General features: G+C 36.3%; 1 protein-coding gene across 4 annotated transcripts in view; it reads left to right on the forward strand.

The window, feature by feature from the left end:
* LOC120875089 overlaps window positions 1-14239 on the forward strand; it is a 28486-nt gene extending 14247 nt beyond the window's left edge. For 2 of the 4 annotated variants that reach the window (XR_005723810.1, XR_005723811.1), the window contains exons 2-8: window positions 1755-1876; window positions 2816-2954; window positions 5602-5807; window positions 7570-7680; window positions 9351-9457; window positions 12369-12459; window positions 13902-14238. Coding sequence is in view for 2 of the 4 variants with exons in the window: in XM_040256766.1 (XP_040112700.1) it covers window positions 1755-1876; window positions 2816-2954; window positions 5602-5723; window positions 7570-7680; window positions 9351-9457; window positions 12369-12459; window positions 13902-14018 (809 nt within the window). In the remaining 2 variants the exon portion in view is untranslated. Of the gene's footprint in view, window positions 1-1754; window positions 1877-2815; window positions 2955-5601; window positions 5808-7569; window positions 7681-9350; window positions 9458-12368; window positions 12460-13901 lie in introns of all 4 variants that reach the window. The other 2 variants (XM_040256766.1, XM_040256767.1) reach the window with 2 other exon arrangements.
* The last annotated feature ends 6886 nt before the right edge of the window (window positions 14240-21125 follow it).

The raw sequence follows: 21125 nt of genomic DNA on the forward strand, positions 1-21125 counted from the left end.
TTTAGATCACTGTCACAGATAGATGAAGAAAGAAAAAAAGTTAAAAGGCCTTTCTGCATTAGTTCAGGGAGTCAAATAATGTATCTTCATGTTAACTGCTATTGCTCAGAGGGATGTAAAGCAGAGAAAGAACCTGTGTATGTAGGGACACAGTGGAAAGAGTGAACAGGAAGAGTAAAAAACTTAGGTTTATTTCTTTTGCTGCTGTTGGTCTGCTTTGTAACTTTTCAGAATTCATGTCGCCTTAATTACTTCCTCTGTGAATCAGAAAAGATAATCTTGATTTGTCTTCTTCACATGGATGTTATAATATTTAATTGACATAGTTTCTACCTGAAACAACTTTGCAAGCTAGAAAATATCCAAATTTTAATTGTTATTTATGACTTCGAATAGCATTCTGACCCAACACAATTACTATTAATATGTTTAAGAAGGAAATCATGAACTTCTTTAAAAACAACCAAAGACTTGAGGGATAGGGTATATGGAAATGGATGGGATTTTCTTCCCAATCTACCTGTTTTCCTGTTATAGCTATTTTAAAACAGTAAGAAAAAACACGGTCCCTTTGAGGTCCTTTTACTCTAGCAAGAATTCAATATAGGAAAGTTTTTTAAGAAAAAGGTAAAATGTTTTTGTTAGTTCTTTCCAGTCTATATTTGGCATTCAGGCTACAGCTAACTTTTACAGTGTTTTACTTCAAGGTGAGTCTGTTCTACTTAAAATTATGTATGAGCTTCTTAGAAACCATTCTTTTGTAGAGCCAATTAAAAAAAAATTTAAACACAGATAAGTTGGAAAAACAGAACAATGAAAACCACTTTCACACCCTCACATAGATTCACCAAGTGTCACTTTCTTCATCTTTATTGCTATATACATTGGCACACACGCTCACTCCCCTTTTTCCAGTATATCCAAAAGTAGGCCAGAGCCATCAGAAATGTGCTGTTTTAATGATCATTTTATCTGCTGTTCAGATGCAGCAGAACAACGTGATTTTTGTAAAGTTTATTCCATAGTTGGTGCCATCTGTTTGTGCTTATTATCTAAAGTCTTGGGTACCTTTTATTGGGGGCAGGGATGCTCAGATTAAAGTTATCCCTATGCAATGCCTCCTAAACTTATAAAGTCTACATGGTCACAAAAGGAATATTTGACTACTTCTTAGTAAGTTTAAGTAGTAAGAGTACTACATACTTTTTAAATGTCTTTGTTGTTCTGTAACAGGCTGAAATAGTCAAGTTTTATATTTTCAAGCAGCTTAGAAAAAGAAAAAACTCAGTGTTTTCCATGGAGCATTTGTTAGAATTTGAACATTTCATTGGACCTAGAATGTTTATTTATTGTTATAAATTGATGCTATCTGACAGGAGATCAGCCCTGGGATTTCTCTGAAAGGAATGACGCTAAAGCTGAAACTCCAGTACTTTGGCCACCTCATGCGAAGAGTTGACTCATTGGAAAAGACTCTGATGCGGGAGGGATTGGGGGCAGGAGGAGAAGGGGACCACCGAGGATGAGATGGCTGGATGGCATCACTGACTCGATGGACATGAGTCTGAGTGAACTCCAGGAGTTGGTGATAGACAGGGAGGCCTGGCGTGCTGCAATTCATGGGGTTGCAAAGAGTCAGACACGACTGAGCGACTAAACTGAACTGAGCTGATAGAAGATAACCATCCATTGTAATCACTTAGTCTAGGTATGACTGCAACCATAAAAACTATACTTTTTTTTTTTTTTGGCAGGAGATTTTGATGAATTCACTCAAGACAATAATGACATTATGTTGAAAAACATAGCAGAAGACCTTCGGAATTACTTACCTCTAGAAACCATGCTTTCCTCAGAACATCTAGCCCTCCAAAAAGTAAATATATTAAATTAATTTATTCCTAGTGCTACTTAAGGTTTCTTCTCTAAACTCATTAGCCTTTCCAGTCCAATCATTAGTCCTTAATTCTCTTTTTCATTTGGTGCTTCATCCATTTCCCCAATTCTTTTGAGTCGGTAATCCTCTGGCTCCCTAGTACCATTCATTCAAAAGATATTTTTTGAGGGTGTCCTGTTTGCCAAAAAGATCCCACCCCACCCCAAATCAAGGCCCAACAATACAACAGTAATCTGTCCCTGCCTATGTAATTGTCTTGGTTTTCTCTGCCCTGTTCCATTTCCCTGACTTTTATCAAGGGTGAAGTTCACCCTTTTGTTGATTCTTTATTATCGTTGAAGTAGAAGGGATCAAACATTTTTTATCTTTGTAGCTGCTTGCTGTTATATCTTGTACTACCAGCATTAAGTTCTGTTATTTGTAAGCATGGAATTTTACTAAACATTTTTTATTATTTGAAAACTTTGCTTCTGGGAAAAGATTACTTGCCAAGTATTTTGATGGGTAAGTCCCTGACATGTAGGACTCAGAAGACCTGGTATTAGTTTCTTCTCTCCCCCTCTGAACTAACTAGTGTCATTTCTTGGGAGAAATCTCTCTGGGTATGTTTCCTTATTTGTAAAATATACTACTTAGGATGGACGAAATGATCTCAGAATACTCCTTTCAACTAAAATTTTTATGTTTCTCATAGCCATGTTTTGCATCATGACATGGTCAGATAGCAAGTTGCCAGTGTCCCAAAAATAGCATGAAAGCAGAGCCGAGTTGCTGACTTCCATAAGTGAAACTTGTCTTTCTGGTTGTTGTTGCTCTCAGAATTTCAGCATATGAACCACTGATGTTTTGCCTTATTTAGCAATAAAAAGAGACTTCTTTGTACTCTGTTTCTTTTGATGTTTTTCTTCTCTCCACCAGATACAGCAGCAGCCAGAACCCACAGTTCACGTTGATGCATTCCTTTATGATGAAGACTTTATTGATTCATTATGTGAGGAAGGAAAAATGAGCAGAAACTACTGTATGGTGTGCGGCTCACATCAGACGGCACCTCTAGGTGGGCACTCCAGCCTGCAAACCTGACGACTTTGTGTGCACTTTTCCTTACATGTCATGACTATGCAGATTCTTGACCAGGCATTCACTGTTTTTTGGGTTTTTTTTAAAGCAAAAGGCCAACCTGCAGCTGAGCTATTACCAATTACTGAAATCAGAGAAACTAAATAGAAACATTGTTCAGGGAGGTTAAGCCACTTCATGTCCCCCATGGGAGTATTTCTGCTTTTTACTGAACATATTTAATACAAGGTGACTTCTCAGGTCCTGAAACTAATTGGAAGTGGTTGAATACAGGAAAACTAACTCATACTTTATATACTCAAAAGAGATTTACATTTATCCATAGGGGTGATTTATTTACAGTGAGATATATAACTGCCAAGGGAGCTGAAAACTTTCTCCCCATAGAACTATCTACTTGTGAAGTCAGGTAGTAATCTGATATTCTTGGATGGGCGTGAACTTAGAAGACAGAGATGGATAATCTTGAGAGTTTATGCAGGCCTTGATTTGACCTCATGGGGCATCTCTTGTCTGTAACACAGGACAGCTCTAGTAATAGTCTTCTGCATGTCTGTCCCTTAGATGCAACACCTGTGTTTCAAACGGGAAACAAGATTGACTCCATGCTGCTAAGATATAAACTCTTCTGTTACTATATCTTTTGTTCAAACTGGATATGATTGTCTAGGGTATTACTTTAACATGCTATTTCAGTCTCCCTGCTAACCTAGATTTTGAGGTATTGCTTAGAGTGGGTGAGTAGTAATGTGCTCAAATTACTGATCTTCAGTTCAGTTCAGTCGCTCAGTCGTGTCCGACTCTTTGCGACCCCATGAATTGCAGCACACCAGGCCTCCCTGTCCATGACCAACTCCCGGAGTTCACTCAGACTCACCTCCCATCGAGTCAGTGATGCCATCCAGCCATCTCATCCTCTGTCTCCTCCTGCCCCCAATCCCTCCCAGCATCAGAGTCTTTTCCGATGAGTCAACTCTTCGCATGAGGTGGCCAAAGTACTGGAGTTTCAGCTTTAGCATCATTCCCTCCAAAGAAATCCCAGGGCTGATCTCCTTCAGAATGGACTGGTTGGATCTCCTTGCAGTCCAAGGGACTCTCAAGAGTCTTCTCCAACACCACAGTTCAAAAGCATCAATTCTTTGGCGCTCAGCCTTCTTCACAGTCCAACTGTCACATCCATACATGACCACAGGAAAAACCATAGCCTTGACTAGACGGACCTTAGTCAGCAAAGTAATGTCTCTGCTTTTCAATATGCTATCTAGGTTAGATAATATTATTCTCAAAAGTTAACTACTACCAAATTTGTAATATGTGTATTATAGTACCTGTATTATAGTTGGGGATTAAACTACCCTGGTTTACTGCTTTAAGATTCTATTTTTAAATAGTGCTCGTAATTGCCATTTGAAGTAGTGAAGTTCACAGAGTAGAAAAAGACTTAGACAAGAACAATAGAGGCAAAATTAAAAAGTGAATTCTAACTATAATACCATATCAGATCTGATATACAGAAATTTATAGAAGAGCTATGTTCAACAAAGAAAAATTTGGAGATTAGGATGCATTTTCGCATAAAAATCAGATTATAAATAGTGACTGGGTACCCAGACCAGCCCAGATAACTAGAGTGACTGTGAGAAAGCTATCACCATGTGGGGCTCTTCTTCCCTATATGAAAGGATCTTGTCAGCTTTAAGACACTAATGATGACTGTAACCTAGGGCAGGAGCACTAATGTGGCAAAGAGGGCAGTGAGGACGAGGGGAGATAAGGACTGTGGTGCTCAATGCTTGTACCCCACCATCTCCAGTGTTACTTCTGAGGCCTAGTCACCCTTTTTTTTCTTCCCAGGGATTAGCCTGCTTGCTTCCATTTTATTTGCCACCATTCATTAGTTATGATCAAAGCTTCCTGACCATTAGATTATGTACTAGCACACAATAAAGAAAATCTTCGGGTTACCTCCATATCAGAAAAAAACAGACTCAGGCTCTCCCAAGTATTTCATTACAGAAATAATGGAGTGAGAAAGTGGGTTAGGAGGCTAGAAATTATAGCAATTAAACTAAGGGAAATAACAATTTAGGAGTGTCTTAACCTCCTCCCATACCACCCATCTCCAGCTCTCCAGACCACACTTGAGGTTGGCCAGGGTGCCACATTGTTCCACTCCAGAGATAGTCATTCATTTGGTAGTTTACAGTCTATGCAGCGAGAGGTGGCCACTCTGATGGCTCTGGGGTAGAATGAGGAAAACAGGTGCTATGGGAGTTAGGGAGCAGTCTCAGGGAAAAGCAGTTCATTGGGAGACGAGGAAGGGAAAGGCCTAGGACACCCTAGAGGGTGGAAGAGAAAGAGATGAGAAGCATGGGCGTAGAACAGCCAGCTGAGTAACCGTTTTCTAGAGGCCTAAATGTCAGAGATTGCGTATTTGTTCTTGTGTCTTACAGCTCAGAGTAAATGAGTGCAAAGTTATCACACTAATGTTTTCTGAATAACCTCTGAATGGCTTTCATCGATTAAGAAAAGCATGAAATATACTTTATAGGTGAAAGAATTAGAAGTACAGAATGGAATTGTTAATCCTCAAGCAAAATTTAATATTTGTTCTCATTCTCCAGGGTTTATTTCTCATTCCTTCTCACTCATGGAATTGAAATTCATTTATCATCACGTACTCCCTGATCTGTCGGGAAAGGTCTTGGTTGACGTTGGCTCCAGGCTTGGCACCGTCCTTTATGGGGTAAAGTCCAACTTGTGGACATAGTCAACATTTGGAAATACTTTCTTCTCCTACTAGCAACAGTTTTGCCTGCCACCATCTAAGGTGACAGCTTGGCTTTATTTATTAGAGTAATAGAGTAATATGGTTAAAATAGTGTATTGAATTTGGACTTTTCAAAGGCCAGCTCTCTGATCTCCTTTTCTGGTTTGTCTCTGTCACACAAGTGAAGGAATTTCAGCAAAACAGGAACAGATGGCCCTCATAACATTTTGGTATTCTGTCACTCACTTACCATGCTTCTAACTCCATTTTCTGTACTGTCGTAAAATAGTATAGCACACTGAGCTTTGATAAGAGCTCTTATAAAACTGACAAATTTGCTCGACTAGGGAATCGCTTACAGCCATGAGCAAATCACTCCATACCGCTGGCATCAATATCCTCACCTGTAAGCAAGCAAGGCAAATGATATCATCTTGGACCCAGGACACACCGTGGTTTTCAGTGATCCAAAGTCTGAACGTAGATTTTTGTGTCTGAGATATCAGCTCAATGTGACTCTTAAAAAAAAATTCAAATCATGAATATTTTTAATGTTCCTAAATGGTTTTATCAAAAAAACTGAAATGTGGTTTCTGGTTGTCATTAGCAGACGTATTAAAACATGTGGCCAGCAGCAGTAGAAGTTCATGCCAGGAACAGGCTCTGTCCGTTCCCAGCATCACTGGCTGCTCTAAACAGAAACAATTAACCCTTTCATGCTTCATTTATTTTTCAGCATTGACTTTTATCCTACAGTTAGAAAAGACAGCCATAATAGAAAGTACAGTTTATCTGCTGATTTTGCTTGGCGAACATTAGAAATTATGATCGTTTACCATATTTTGTCCACTCTTGTTTATTTTTTTATTTGTTGGAAACAAATATAGCTAAATAATTGTGACTGTGCAAGTGCTTGGTAGCATCAATGGGTTTAAACATATAGTCATTTTCCTCTATAGAGGTCCCTGATTCAGTCAACAATATTTTTTTTTGAGTATGTGCATAAGCTTTGTTGAATATATTCTAAATATCTATGGTGAGCTATAAATATAAATTGAGTTTACACATAGGTGTTAGTTGATGTAAAATGGTCTTCAGAATATGATTTGACCTCTCCTTCCAGATTGCTTTTGTTATTACAACCAAAAATAGATAGGTAATAATACATAGTCTGTTTTTGATGATCCTTGTTAACTGATGGCCAGTTATCTTTGATGGATTTACCGAACAGCAGGCTGGCTTCCATAAGCTAAACAGGACACACCTCCAGCCACCCACATCTTATGTCAGACTGTGCTGAGTGTCCATCATATTTTTGATAGGTTAACACCTTTCTTACTTTCCCCTGATGTAACGTTCCAAGAAATTACAGAAATAGGGTATTAAAGAAAGAATCTATTTGCGATCACTTTCCTTATTTCCAACTCTGTTGAATGCAGCTTTATCGAGAAAATAAGAAATCAATCCTTAAAAACATAATTACATTTTTATTTTTATGCTTTTAGGAAGTTTCGCCTTTATTTGGAAAAAATGTATTCTTCTACAAATATACATAAAGGGAGGGCTTAAAATAGTAATATTTGATAAATAAAATAAAATTACTTTTAAATAACGGATATTAATAAACTACACTTGAGGTCTTGATGAGTAAGAGTCTAAGTTCTTAAAGTTATTTTATATAAATTATATAATGTTATTTATCTTTACTTTTATTTTTAGTTTATTGAATTCTGTTTTAAAAGTTTGACTTTTAAAATTTCAAGTAGAAAGAAACCCAAAACTAAAAGTTAATTCTTTTGTATCATGTGTCTTCATATTTTAGGGTTATCTTTACAGTTCAGCATCACAACTGTATGGAGTAGAACTGAATGGAGACTTTTGCCAGTTGCAGGAAATGGTCATAAAAAAGTATCAGTTCACTGACAGAATAAAGGTACTTTTTAAAATATTTACTCTGTTATCCATTGTGTAGCAAATTTAGCCAAGTTTCTTCTGCATTGGAGTTGGAAAATTTTTGAATCTATCCTTCATTGCTGTTGTATGGAAATAGATTGAGTTAATATTTTATAACTATAATGAAGATGAATTATTATCATTATGTTCCACTCACACTTTTCTCTTCCTCCGCAACTTTATTAGAAAGTAGAATTTTTTTCTTAGTTTTCTTCATGTAGTTTTATATGTATATAGTTTTTTTCATATATAGTTTTGTTAGCGGCAGTTTTAAGTATCTTCATGTTGTCAGATGTGTATTTAATTAAACTCTGAATGTTGCAAGTAAACAAAAAGATTAAGTAAAATGCTCGCAGTTCTTTATCTTCTTTTATAAACTTGCAAGAGGAATTGTGGGTGCCACAGAGTAACAGTTCCTGGGAGAATGATGCCCTAAGTTGGGCTATGACAGAAATTTTCTGTTTGTTATAGGTAAGGGGAAAAATAACCAGAAAGGGGAAAGGAAGTTTTTTGGTTAAGGCCATAATCCTTATCATTTTACTAGTGATCCTACACTTCTAATGGCAGTGCACAGAAGTACTGAGTATCTAAGGATCTCTGGTGTTCAGTTCAATCTAATATTCAAAGACATATCAGTAAGATTCAGAATCTAGCCTTCCCCTTTTTATAGAAGGAAAACTTTTCATTCTCTTCCTCCTTTCATCCTGCCTTTTTTTCCTCTCTCTCATCTTATAAATTGACAGGCAAGTGATCAAAGAGAATTCACTGTCCAATATTATATTTATAGATTTTTCTCACTATTCCATATTTAGTGAACAAAAACACACTGCTGTTACATAATAAATCACATAAATAACAGGAATATCAATTTAATTAGAAATCAAGATATAAACATTCTGAAAAACACCTCTGAATATTATTTATTTGTAAGACTAAGTGTTTTTTTGGAAAAAAAAAACATATAATACAAAAAACTTTTTCTCTTCTTTTAAAATAAAGGTTAATTTGCTTTGCTCTTGAGCAAATAAATATTTCTTCTTCTTATCTTGCCTGTGTTCAACAAGACTTATTGATTATAGTCTAAGGTAATTTTTTGAAGTATATAATTTTCTAATAAATTGTTTTGTTTGCTTTCTTGGGTAGATAATATATTCAAGTAAATTTTGCATGAAGAGTCAGACAAGGCCAGTTAACATATTTGTATTAACATTTTACAGATTTACTTTTTAAACTTTACTTAGTCCCATTTGATTCTATGAATCAGGACAGATATTACTCCATTTTATTTATGAAGACACTTGACTACTCAAATGTATAAACCTAGTTGATAATGCAGCCAGAATTTGAACCTAGGTCCTTTGACTCATAACTACGGATACAGTAGAAACAGCTCTGAATTGGGGAGTGAAGAGAGTGTAATTATGACTATATAAACAAGTCTATCTAAAAAATAAAGCTTTCACAAGTTTATGGTTTTTATTAGACATTAATATCTTCCATAGGCAGTAGTATTAAATATACTGTACTCTCATTTTAAGAAGTGTGAATCTCCCTTCCCGCCTGTCTCACAATGTCATTGAATGAACAGCTACTTCTTAAGTGGTTATGTGATATGGTGTCCTTGTTCTCTTACATGAATTCATTCTTTAGGTGCTTCATGCAGACATTTGTACACAAGGTTCACTTCTGCAGAATGCTGATGTTATTATAATGAATAATGTCTTCGAATATTTTCTTGATAAGGCAGAACAGGCCAGGTACGTTATTTATTTATTTATTTTGGCATGGCCAGGCTTGTAGGACCTTCATTCCCCTACCACAGATTGAACTTGGGGTCCTGGAGTGATATTAATCTTTTTAGAAATGACCTCAACTCTCAGGAGATTATATTAAAGAAAATGTGTTATGTCTAAGTGAAAATAAAAATAAACTTTGATTGTCTAACCTTGTAAAATATTACATCTGATTTTGAGGAGATAGAAAATGGTGTCATGCAATGTATGGTAAAAACCACTACAATATTGTAAAGTAATTAGCCTCCAATTAAAATAAATTAATTAATTAAAAAAAAAAAGAAACTGGTGTCATGACCCAAGCTTTTGCTTTGCAGTCAGGGATGCAAGAAGTTGTCAGTTCCTAGTGGGTCTTAAAATTTTTTTCTGCCTCAGTTTTCTTTTCTTTGAAAAAACACATGTCCTTTGCTATCCTATCACAGAATGATGGGAATTAACTGCTGCCCATAAATGACTATAGAACAAGATACAAGAATATTCACCTAAAAAACAATGACTAATTACCAAATTTTTTAAATGTTCTTAAGATAGTAATAGTCGGTTCCTAGACTTTATTCCACTATTTAAGCAATAGAAAAATTAGCAAATCTGTGATCAGTTTTTTTTTGTTTGTTTCTTTTTTTAAAATTTTTGACCATACTACATTGCCTGTGGGGTCTTATTTCCCCAGGCAGGGATCTTACCCATGCTCTAGGCAGTGAAAGCATGGAGTCCTGACCACTGGACCGCGGGGAGTTCCTTGTGACTTTTCTGACTTCTCATCAGGACTTATAGGCTCCTCTAAGTAGAAAATTCTTACAGTCCAAGACACTGATTTTCTAGTCAGTTAGGCTTACTAACTTATTTATCATGACATACGTAACTCTAGATATAGGAAAGCACCTTTCCATATGTATGAAAGGGCATTACATTCATTTGAATTAGTGCATCAGGGAGATTTCTGCTGCTTAGAAATAAAAAGGTATATAATTATAGACCATAAACAGTTAATATGAAGTAGAATCTTGAATGACTAAACCTCTCTGCTATCCCTTTACCTTCTCTCTCTCTCTCTCTCTCTCTCACACATACACACACACACACACACACACACACACATCTATTACTTCTAGGTTAAGATCAGTACAAAATTAGCAATGTAAATTGTTTATAAAGAAACTTGTTCAACAGAAAACTAATCATATCATCAAAGTGCAGACAGAATAGGTGATGATTTTTTGTTCACAGGGTAAAGACCAGAAACACAACATGAACAAAGTTTTTTTAATCATATTGCACTCTTTAAACTTAATTTCCAGTGGACAAAGTTTGTGTAGCTTTTTACCTTTTCAAGTTCATGAGCAGTGGTCAAAACATTACATAATGGTTAGATAATGAAATAATACCCATGTTAAAAGAAGTTAAAAGAGAAAAGCACCTTAAACTCTTGGAAGATTCATAAAGGAAGATTTTAAACGCTGAAGAATGACAGATATTACTGGTCAACTTGATACTGGAACTGCTGCATGCTTGTGCGATCTTGGAAAATTCATTTGCAAACTCTGCATGACTCACCAAATAGGTATTGACCCCATATGTACAGTCACTTCTCCAAATTAGTCAAATGCAATGAATTTTAAATATAGATAATTAATTATCTTCATGAATGACAATACACAGGAGAAAGTTTAGAAGATAAAGCATCCTGATATTAGAGTCATTCTGACAGAACTGATCATTTACCTATATTATTATATATTGTAATAAGTAGAGTAAGTCTTAGTTTAAAAGGTACCTCTGTATTTTTTCAGTAAGTAAAATCTATAAACTACTGCAATGACAACTTCTCAGAAGCAGCAAGTGCTGTTTTTAGAGCCATGCCAAATCATGCTAATATAATCAGCTTCCTCAGTCTTACTAAACACACTTGAAAAAACATCATTTTTAGGGAACTGCGTCAAAACAACAGACAGCTCTAGCCCAAGCACAGCAATAATTATTATCAAACATTGCTAGTTGGTTTTAGATTTAACCTGAGAAAAAGAACATTTGTTATCATTTTGCCTAATAAGCTCCAGAATGTACTAAACCCAATAGCCATTGCTGTAACTAAAGTAAGTGCAAACAACATTGCTGCCCACCTGCCTCACTGCAAAGGGTGCACTTCCTTGCTTTGCTTGACCCCTGCTCCCCAACGGGGTGTACTATCAAGACTCGTGCCGTGTAGAAATCCCATTTGTGTCTGCACTACAGGCTAATCAAAACTGGTCAGATACTGATCTCTGACACATAAACATGGCCTGCCTTTGTGCTTTAAACCTAGCTGATCACACTGAACTTCTCAGGTATCATATTGTCCACAAGACTTTCCACTGCCTATTTCTGACAGCCAAATAAAGTATGATTTCACTCTTGATGTTATTTTAAAAGATCTATATATTATATTCTTATTAGCCTTTGCTTGTTTTCTGGCTACTGTGGCTTTTCTCCATGACTCTTTCCCACCCACTCCCCTGAGCTCTTCCATTCTGTAGAAAGTTTGATAGATCATAAAGAACTGAAGGGAAGGGGCTTTAACCATGATCCAGCTTTGACATCTGTATCAGTTCTGAAAACTTTTTTGTGGTCTTGTTCGCAATTGCTTGTATTAACCCTAATCCCCCATCTTGTTAAATCTCTCTCATTATGTAACTCCACGATTTTGCCAACATCCCTTCAGGAACTGAATTTGCCAATTACTAGTATGTTGCCCCAGGTCAGCTTCTGCAGGCTAACGTTTTTCCCCATCTGGATTTCTAGATACCACCTATGCTGCATATTCTTTTTGTCATCCTCAATCAAAAAAAATATCCAGTATCTGGTACAACCTAACATGGAAGTTTTTAATGTGTTATAGAGCCTGGGAATATATCTGCCATAATGTAAGGAAACAAGGGTCGTTATTAGTGACAGTGCCAGGTCTGGAAGATTCTCTCTCAGGTCTTCAGGTATGTAAGCTTCTTTCCCAGCATTTTTATTGTCAAAACCTTTCTCCTGCTTTTTTCCGATAGCTGTCACACTATTCTAGAAATGTTCAGTCTGAACACAGTGACAACACTAGGAAAAGTAGCAAAACCTTATGGCTTAAGAACTGTTTTGTGGTTGGTTCACATTCCTCCAGAGCTCTGAGAGTGTCATTCGGATCCTGATCTATATTCCTTTGCTTCTCCACCCAATTTTTCTAACTGTGGAGTTGCATTTTTAGGTTAACAAATGCTATTAAATATTTGTAAGAGACTTAAAAACACCCACATCATAACTTTTTCTCCAGTTAAGTGGGCTGGAGGCCACATCCTTTTTTTTTTTTTTTTTTTTGGAGGCCACATCCTGAACACAGTTTAGCTTTTGGGTCACTTTGGAATCTTGCTTCTATATTCCTCAGATTCTCCATACAAAATAAGATTCATCCCAATAAATTGACTCTTTCATAAAGGTTAATTAATATTTGTAAAGCTCTTTGAGACCCCTCAATGAGATACTGTAGCATTTCTTAATACAGAATCATATTATTTTCTTTCATAGTGCTTTCGTTTCATATAACCCACTGCCAGATTTAAGTATCTTATTTCTTCCTTTAAGAAACTAAACAATCATGAATAATACCTTCTTTAAAAATTGTTGTCAGTCATCTAAATTACAGTCATGTTTACCATAACAGGAGAAATAATCCAAAGATACATGAAGACATGATGGTAATCTCCCCAGCTCCCTCCCCGTGAGGTCCCTACCCCGTGAGTGGTGTGATTCTACTGTACTTTTCCATTCTCATAAAAAACACACCTTTAAAATACATTCTCTCCAATTTATAATGTTTATATGTATTGAAATAATTCAATGATTTTCACTTACCAAAGTAGATGTTTTTGAAAGAGTCCTTACATACGAATTCTTGAATAACATTATTGCTTTCCAATTTAATGAAACTTCTTTAAGTAGGTATATCCATTGGTGGCTCCAGAATTTCTGTGTCTTGGAGACCCAAGTTTGCAGTGTGACGAGAAGAGCCTGATGAAGGTTATAGAGGGAGATTAGCTCTTTCCATGTAACTTGTTAGCACCATCACTGTGTATATATGAAGTTTCTCTGTGTACTCCCATTGTTGTTTTAATCTTTTATTGTTTAAGCTAGTTTATTAAACTAGTTACGTTAAAATAATTACTCTATTCTATATGTTCTTTATCCCTTCAAGTTCCCAAATCAAGGTAAATTAATTAAGTCCCTGAATCTACAGGCCTGCCATTTACTATAACAAAGAATTGTTCATGTGGCACCGTGTAAAACTTAGTCCCTCTCATTGTAATATAAATCTGATTTCTTGAAATTGAAAACAGTAGGTTCATTCTGTTATTTTCATGTGTTTATAATGTGAACAACTTCTTTTTTCCCTCAGGTTAATATACAGTTATCTCCTTGGGTTGAAGAGATACCTCTGAACTATGATGTATTCCCAGAAAAGGATATTGACAGAGAAGCTCTTGAACAAATACATTTATACAAGATTCTCTGAAACTAAAATAGTCCTGCCTTGGTGTAAAATAATTACAAAATAATTTAAAAGAAACAGAATTTCAGTATCCTAACACATATTATTTCCTGTGTATTCCTTTCTAGTGTTTGTACATATGCTAGCATTTTCATAAATAGTTGTATGTATATGTATATATATATATATATATACACACACAACTTTGTGTGATAATTATATTAAAATATTTATCTGGAAAAAAGTTTTCTCCTGGTTTCTTTGATGCTGTCAAAAATATAAACTTGTATCCTTTAGTCACCAACTCTGTATATCAGGTCCAGATATGACCAAAAAAAAAGATCAGAAGTAGTTTCTATCATGAAAGAGGGGGGAAGGGTAGGTAGAGATCTCATTTCTCAGATCTCTATTCTGTAAGATTCCTGTAACTGAGAAGACTAGCACAAAGACTAAAATGAAAAATTGCAGTTGCTAGGAAAAAGCAAAACTAGAAAGGTAAACTCTAAAATATAAATTGAGGTTATTTCTGTGGTAGAACCATTACTGGTAATTTATTGTTTTTTCTGTGCTTTTCTGGATTTTCCATTTTTTTCTAAAATGACTCTACTTCTTTTGAAATCAGGAAAAGCAAAACTTTTTTTAAAAACAAGAATACAATGAAACATCAAAACTTGAACAGTTACTAATTCTAGTAATTTATATTTCGTATTGCATATAAATTACTTTTTTATACTAAGCTAATCCATAGTTTGGAGTTGCAGAACCTTTTGGAGATCTATCTTTTGAAAGGGATTTATCTAATATACTTTTTGTCATCACTTGCTTATGAAAAATTTGCAGTGGCAGTCAACTCAAACTTTTAAAAGAAAATTATAGGCCAATAACCAAACAAAATGCTAAAATAAAAAAATGAGAGTTTGGAACTTTACTATTAATATTAATAAGTTTAATATTTGGGACCTGGTATAATATTAAATTTCAGAATAAATGCTGGATTTCCAGTAATATCTTGTTCATTTCTAATAATTTATTATTTAATGCTAACCTATTAAACACTTATCATGCTAGTCATCTAAAAAGAAATCACTATAAACTTCTAGCATCTTTGAGTAACAATTGATGGATGTTTCCAACAGGCTGTGCAGGCTGTGCAGATTTTCTGAGATTAAAGTATTTTAAAATAGCTGGAAGCTGTAATTTATGTGATTGTTTTATATATGATTAAATATATTTATTGGTTTATTATAGTAACAATAGCAAATAGAGCATTACGTAAGAGTCAATAATCATGAAAAAAAATGAGTTTATTAGTAATATGACACATAATTATAAACATAACCCTTAATTGAATTTCAATTTATGCTGTGCCTGTTCTTAAGAAACTGGTCGCCAAATTCTGAATCCAATCTGCCTAATGTTCATTCAGCTGCTCCTCAGAAGCGTGACCCTCTAAAGCAAAATCTGATGCTGTGGCCCTGGGTGAATGGGAGAATGCCCATTCCAAAAGGCCCTGACAGGACGCAAGGAGCAATAGCCACACTGGATCATGGTGGGCAAGTCTGTCAGCCTAGTTTCAAATCATTCAAAAAGTATGTCAAAAAAAGTATTCCTCATCTGTCGAAAAGTATTCAGCTGTTCGTGGAATACAGTCCAGAGTAGAGATTATAGATGGTTTCCATAGATATGTGATTTAAATTACAGAAAAAATGGATGGTTGTTTAAATACTGTTGTCACAGCTATGATTTTAGATGTTAAACTATGGATCTTTAAGTTGATGCAGCAGAAAAAAAGATGTAAATGGTCTAACAGTGGAAAGTATCTTCTGTGTGATATGTATATGCTTAACACATTTTTCAATGAATGCTTGAGGCAAATATTAGAACTATAAGATACTGAAGAGACATTCCTATGCCAGTATTAATAGTCTGTAAGTGGAATTATTTAATTTAATCTTTAAATGTCTTACTTATTTGTCTGGAGATGATTATTGTATATGCAGAAGCATAGAGGATAATATTATAGTGTGACTGTAGTCCAGAATGGGACTGCATGTGTCTGGCAAAGTGAATGCATGCCAGATCAAAAGGGGCATGGTATGCCAAGGAGATCCCATCTTACTCTAACTTAGGGTGAGCCATTCAAAGTTTTTGAGCAGCATACAGATATGGTCAGAATTAAACTATAGAAACATGATTCTGTAGACATTATGATGATTAAAAACAACAGGCAATGGGACTTCCCTTGTGGCCCACTGGTTAAAAATCCACCTTGAGGCTTCCCTGGTGACTCAGTGGTAAAGAATCCGCCCGCCAATACAGAGGACATGTGTTTGATCCATGGGTCATGGGTCAGGAGGATCCCACATGCCTTGGAGCAATGAAGCCTGTGCGCCACAGCTAATGAGCCTGTGCTCCAGAGCCTGGGAGCTGCTATACTGAAGCCTAAATGCCCTAGAGCCCATGCTCTGCAACAAGAGAACCCACTGCAGTGAGAAACCCGCACAATGCAACTAGAGAGTGCCCTTGCTTGCCACAACTAGAGAAAAGCCTGGGTGGCAACAAAGACCCAGAACAGCCAAAAATAAAAATAAATGAAAAAAATTTTAAATTTCTATAAAAAATAGGAATCGGCTTTGCAATGCAGGGGACGTGGGTTCAATTCCCTGGTTGAGGAACTAAGATCCCACATGTCACAGCTGCTGACCCTGCACACTCTGGAGCCTGCAGGACACAACTAGAGAGTCCATGAGCTGCAATGAAAGATCCCACATGACCCAATAGAGATCTCACATACTGCAACTAAGAAACAAAACAGCCAAATAAACATTTAAAAAAAAAAAAAATAGGCAAAAGGATACTCTTCAGAAACCCACTTGGTGGTCCAGTGGATCCAGTAAGAATGAACTAAGACAGCATCTCTGTGGTTGGAGGAAAAAGGAATCAGATATTTAGGAGGCCTTCGCACTTTGTTGGGGGAGTACACAAACCTAGAGTGAACAGAATTTTTAAAATTACATTTCTAAAGATACACAGGGCTTCCCTGGTGGCTCAGATGATAAAGAATCCGACTGCAATGCCAGAGACCTGGGTTTGATCTCTGGGTTAGAAAGATTGCCTGGAGAAGGGATAGGCTACCCACTGTGGTATTCTGGCCTGGAGAATTTCATGGACAGAGGAACCCGGCAGGCAACAGTCCATAAGGTTGCAAAGAGTCAGTAAGAAAATCAATGAGGCTGTATAGCAAATTTATTAAGTCAAGAGACAATAGCAAGAAATCTAATGAATGGAATCTCATACTGTCAGCATAATAGTTAAATACTAAGATAAGGCAAAAAAAAAAAAAAATGCTGGGAAGCAAAACTTCAAACAATAGCTTGAAAAGAAACCTACCAAGAGTGAGAAACACACGAGATAATGTTATTAGTGTTGAAGAGAAGGGAGCATAAGATTGGTTGAAGCATAAGATTTCAAGCATTTTTCATATAAATAAATAAGAACCTAGCAAGAAACACAAAGACAAAACAAACACCCTTAAGGGCTTCTCAGGGGATGTGCTAGAATGGTAAAAGATTTCTGCTTTTAAGAACTCATTTCCTGGATGCAATATTAATTAAACAAGGCTTGAAGCTTGAGCTGCTGTTAACTTCCCTAGACTTGTCTAGATGCCTTAAGCAACTCAACCATTTTAGGCTGCAGTTTATTCACTTGCAAAATAAGTTAATTAATGTTTCTGGTCCATGAGTTTCAGAGGAGTATTATGTACATTAACTGAATGATAAACATCTTGAAATTCACATATGAAAAAGCACATAAATAGAATTGATTTTAGTCTTTTTATCTAAAGAAGCATCCCAAGAAAACTGATAGATATAATAATCATAATTGTATCAGGCAATTGTATCAATGCTCCATTTCTAAGAACATCGAAGTTCAAGTTATTTGTCAACAACGATGATCATCCTGTTGTTAAATTGTCTAAAACTTAATTAACTTTCTCAAATTTCTGCTTTCTTTGAGGAAGATGAGAATAAGGAACATATTCCCAAACTAAGCTCCGAGGAATAAATTCAATATGGATTACTGAAAATGTAATCCTTTCGACTAAGAAGAAACAAATGTATGAAAACCTCACCTAAATCTAATGGATGGAAAGTATCACAAGTTAAGGAATCAATTCCTAACTAGGCTCTATTAAAACACTTCCATACTTACCTAAATCAAAGACAGATTCCCAGACCGGAAAGGTGATATATATTTAAATCCTGAGCCCTCAAGGAACATTTTCAGGCAAACAGAAAAACCCTAAAATTTACTGACATATATTTTATATCTAACACTTTACCTATTGATCCTGTTAACAACCCAATGGCATAAGAGCTGTTAATCTCATTTAATGAGACTTTCTGTAAATGTGGCTCAGCAGTGAAGAATCTGCCTGCAATGCAAGAGATGTGGGTTGGATCCCTGGGTTGGGAAGATCCCCTGGAAAAAGAAATGGTGACCCACTCCAGTATTCTTGCCTGGGGAATCCCATGGACAGAGGAGCCTGGTGGGCTACTGTCCGCAGGGTTGTAAAAGTGGTAGACATGACTGAGCGACTAAACAACAAACAGCAGATGAGTAAACAGTTTTAGTGAAGGTAAGAAACTTTCCCAAAGTCGTTCAACTAGTAAATCGCAGGGGCAAGATTCAACCCTGTTTTCTATCAACTCCAAAACCTATGCCCTTCTGCTATGCTGCCTCTGTATTTTACATTTCATCAGTTCAGTTCAGTTCAGTCGCTCAGTCGTGTCCGACTCTTTGCGACCCCATGAATCGCAGCACGCCAGGCCTCCCTGTTCATCACCATCTCCTGGAGTTCACTCAGACTCACGTCCATCGAGTCAGTAATGCCATCCAGCCATCTCATCCTCTGTCGTCCCCTTCTCCTCCTGCCCCTAATCCCTCCCAGCACAAGAGTCTTTTCCAATGAGTCAACTCTTCACATGAGGTGGCCAAAGTACTGGAGTTTTACCTTTAGCATCGTTCCTTCCAAAGAAATCCCAGGGCTGATCGCCTTCAGAATGGACTGGTTGGATATCCTTGCAGTCCAAGGGACTCTCAAGAGTCTTCTCCAACACCACAGTTCAAAAGCATCAATTCTTTGGCGCTCAGCCTTCTTCACAGTCCAACTCTCACATCCATACATGACCACAGGAAAAACCATAGCCTTGACTAGACGGACCTTAGTCAGCAAAGTAATGTCTCTGCTTTTGAATATACTATCTAGGTTGGTCATAATTTTTCTTCCAAGGAGTAAGCGTCTTTTAATTTCATGGCTGCAATCACCATCTGCAGTGATTTTGGAGCCCAAATAGTCTAATATTAATGGCAAAATCAACAGATTCTTGTGGAGAGAAGCTTCTTCATTTTTCCCTTTGGATTCCTCATGAATGTGAGAGTTGCTTGAGTAATTGTCAAATATATGAGCTATAGCTGTGATGTGTAGATTTGTTGGGTGTTTAATCCAAGAGGAAAAATGACAACTAGGTCATAGTTTGAATTTTGTGGCTTTTGAATAAAAGAAAAGCTTTAGTATGGCTTTAATATTTTTGTTGGTATTGCTTGATACTATGAATACAACATCTCAGATGATAATTTTTAATGTGATTCTATTTTCACCCAGAAAGTTACTTACATAGAAAGTAGATTCAGTTTCTTCCTTTTCCCCTCCATTTACTAAATTATATATACATTATAAAATAATACCTGAACTTTTCAAAAACAACTGAAAACATGGAAAATACACCTCGATTTTGGCTTATAAGCAAAGAGGGCAACAAGCAGAGAGAGATTTACTTAAAACAATGACTCAGTTTTTGGACTTCAGTTTTGTTTATTTTTCCTTGCCAAGCAGACATCATTATTTAGGCCAAACTGTAAGGTGCAAATAACATGAACCATTCTTTCTGATGGAAGATGAAGGGTTCAGAGAAGCATAGACTTTTAGAGTTAGAGGACACCCTAAGATAAACTAGTCTAACTCCATTTTCTTAGAGAAAGAAAAATTATATCTGGAGCTTCTTTGCAAAGTGGGAAAAAGGAACTTCCTTAAAATACATCTGTATTCTGGCAACACGAGACCCACAATTTATAGCATAAAATGAAACTTGAAAAGTACTTTAGGTTATTTTTAAGACATTGGAGGCTTTCTGTATTGCTGGTAGGAATATAAAATGGTGTGGATGCTTTGTAAAAGTTTTGGTAGTTCCTCAAAATGTTACCATATGAACCATAATTCCACTCCTAGATACATACCCAGGAGAAAGGGAAATACGCATCCAACACAAAAACTTGTACTATGAACAAATAGTCACAGAATATTATTTATGACATCCAAAAAGTAGGGTTGTTGTTAGCCTGTAACATGTCCTTGTGCTTTCCCAGGCAAGAATACTGGAGTGGGTCACCATTTCCTTCTCCAGGGGATCTTCCCAACCCAGGGATCAAACCCACATCTCCTGCCTTGGCAGGCAGATTATTTATAACTGAACCACCAAGTAAGTCGAAAAAGTAGGGTAGGGGCAACAAATATCCACCAACTGATTAATGGAGCTGATTTATTCAGAATAAAAAGAAATGAAAATTCATACATGCTACAACATGGATGAATCTTCAAAACATGCTAAGTGAAAGAAGTGAAATTGCTCAGTCCTGTCCAACTCTTTGCGACCCCATGGACAGTAGCCTGCACCAGGCTCCGCCGTCCATGAGATTTTTAGGCAAGAATACTGGAGTGTGTTGCCATTTCCTTCTCCAGGGAAAGAAGCCAGTCATAAAAAGTTGAGGTATGATTCTATTTGTGTGAGTGTTCAGATCAAGCAAATCTATAGGGACTGAAAGTACATGTGTTATTGTTTAGGGCTGAGAGTGGGGCAGGGGGAGGATGGGAAGTGACTACCAACAGATAAGTTTCTTTTGAGGATAAAAATAGTCTAGAATTAGATCCCAGGGACAGTTGTGCAACTCTGTGACTGTACTAAGAACTGTTGCTGTACACTTTAAATGGTTAAAACAATATGTTGTATGGTGTATGAATTACATCTCAATAAAACTAGTTTCTTTTTTAAACAAGGAAATGAAGTAGAAAAA

Source organism: Oryx dammah, unplaced genomic scaffold, assembly GCF_014754425.2.
Source record: "Oryx dammah isolate SB20612 unplaced genomic scaffold, SCBI_Odam_1.1 HiC_scaffold_16, whole genome shotgun sequence".
Classification (NCBI taxonomy): domain Eukaryota; kingdom Metazoa; phylum Chordata; class Mammalia; order Artiodactyla; family Bovidae; genus Oryx; species Oryx dammah.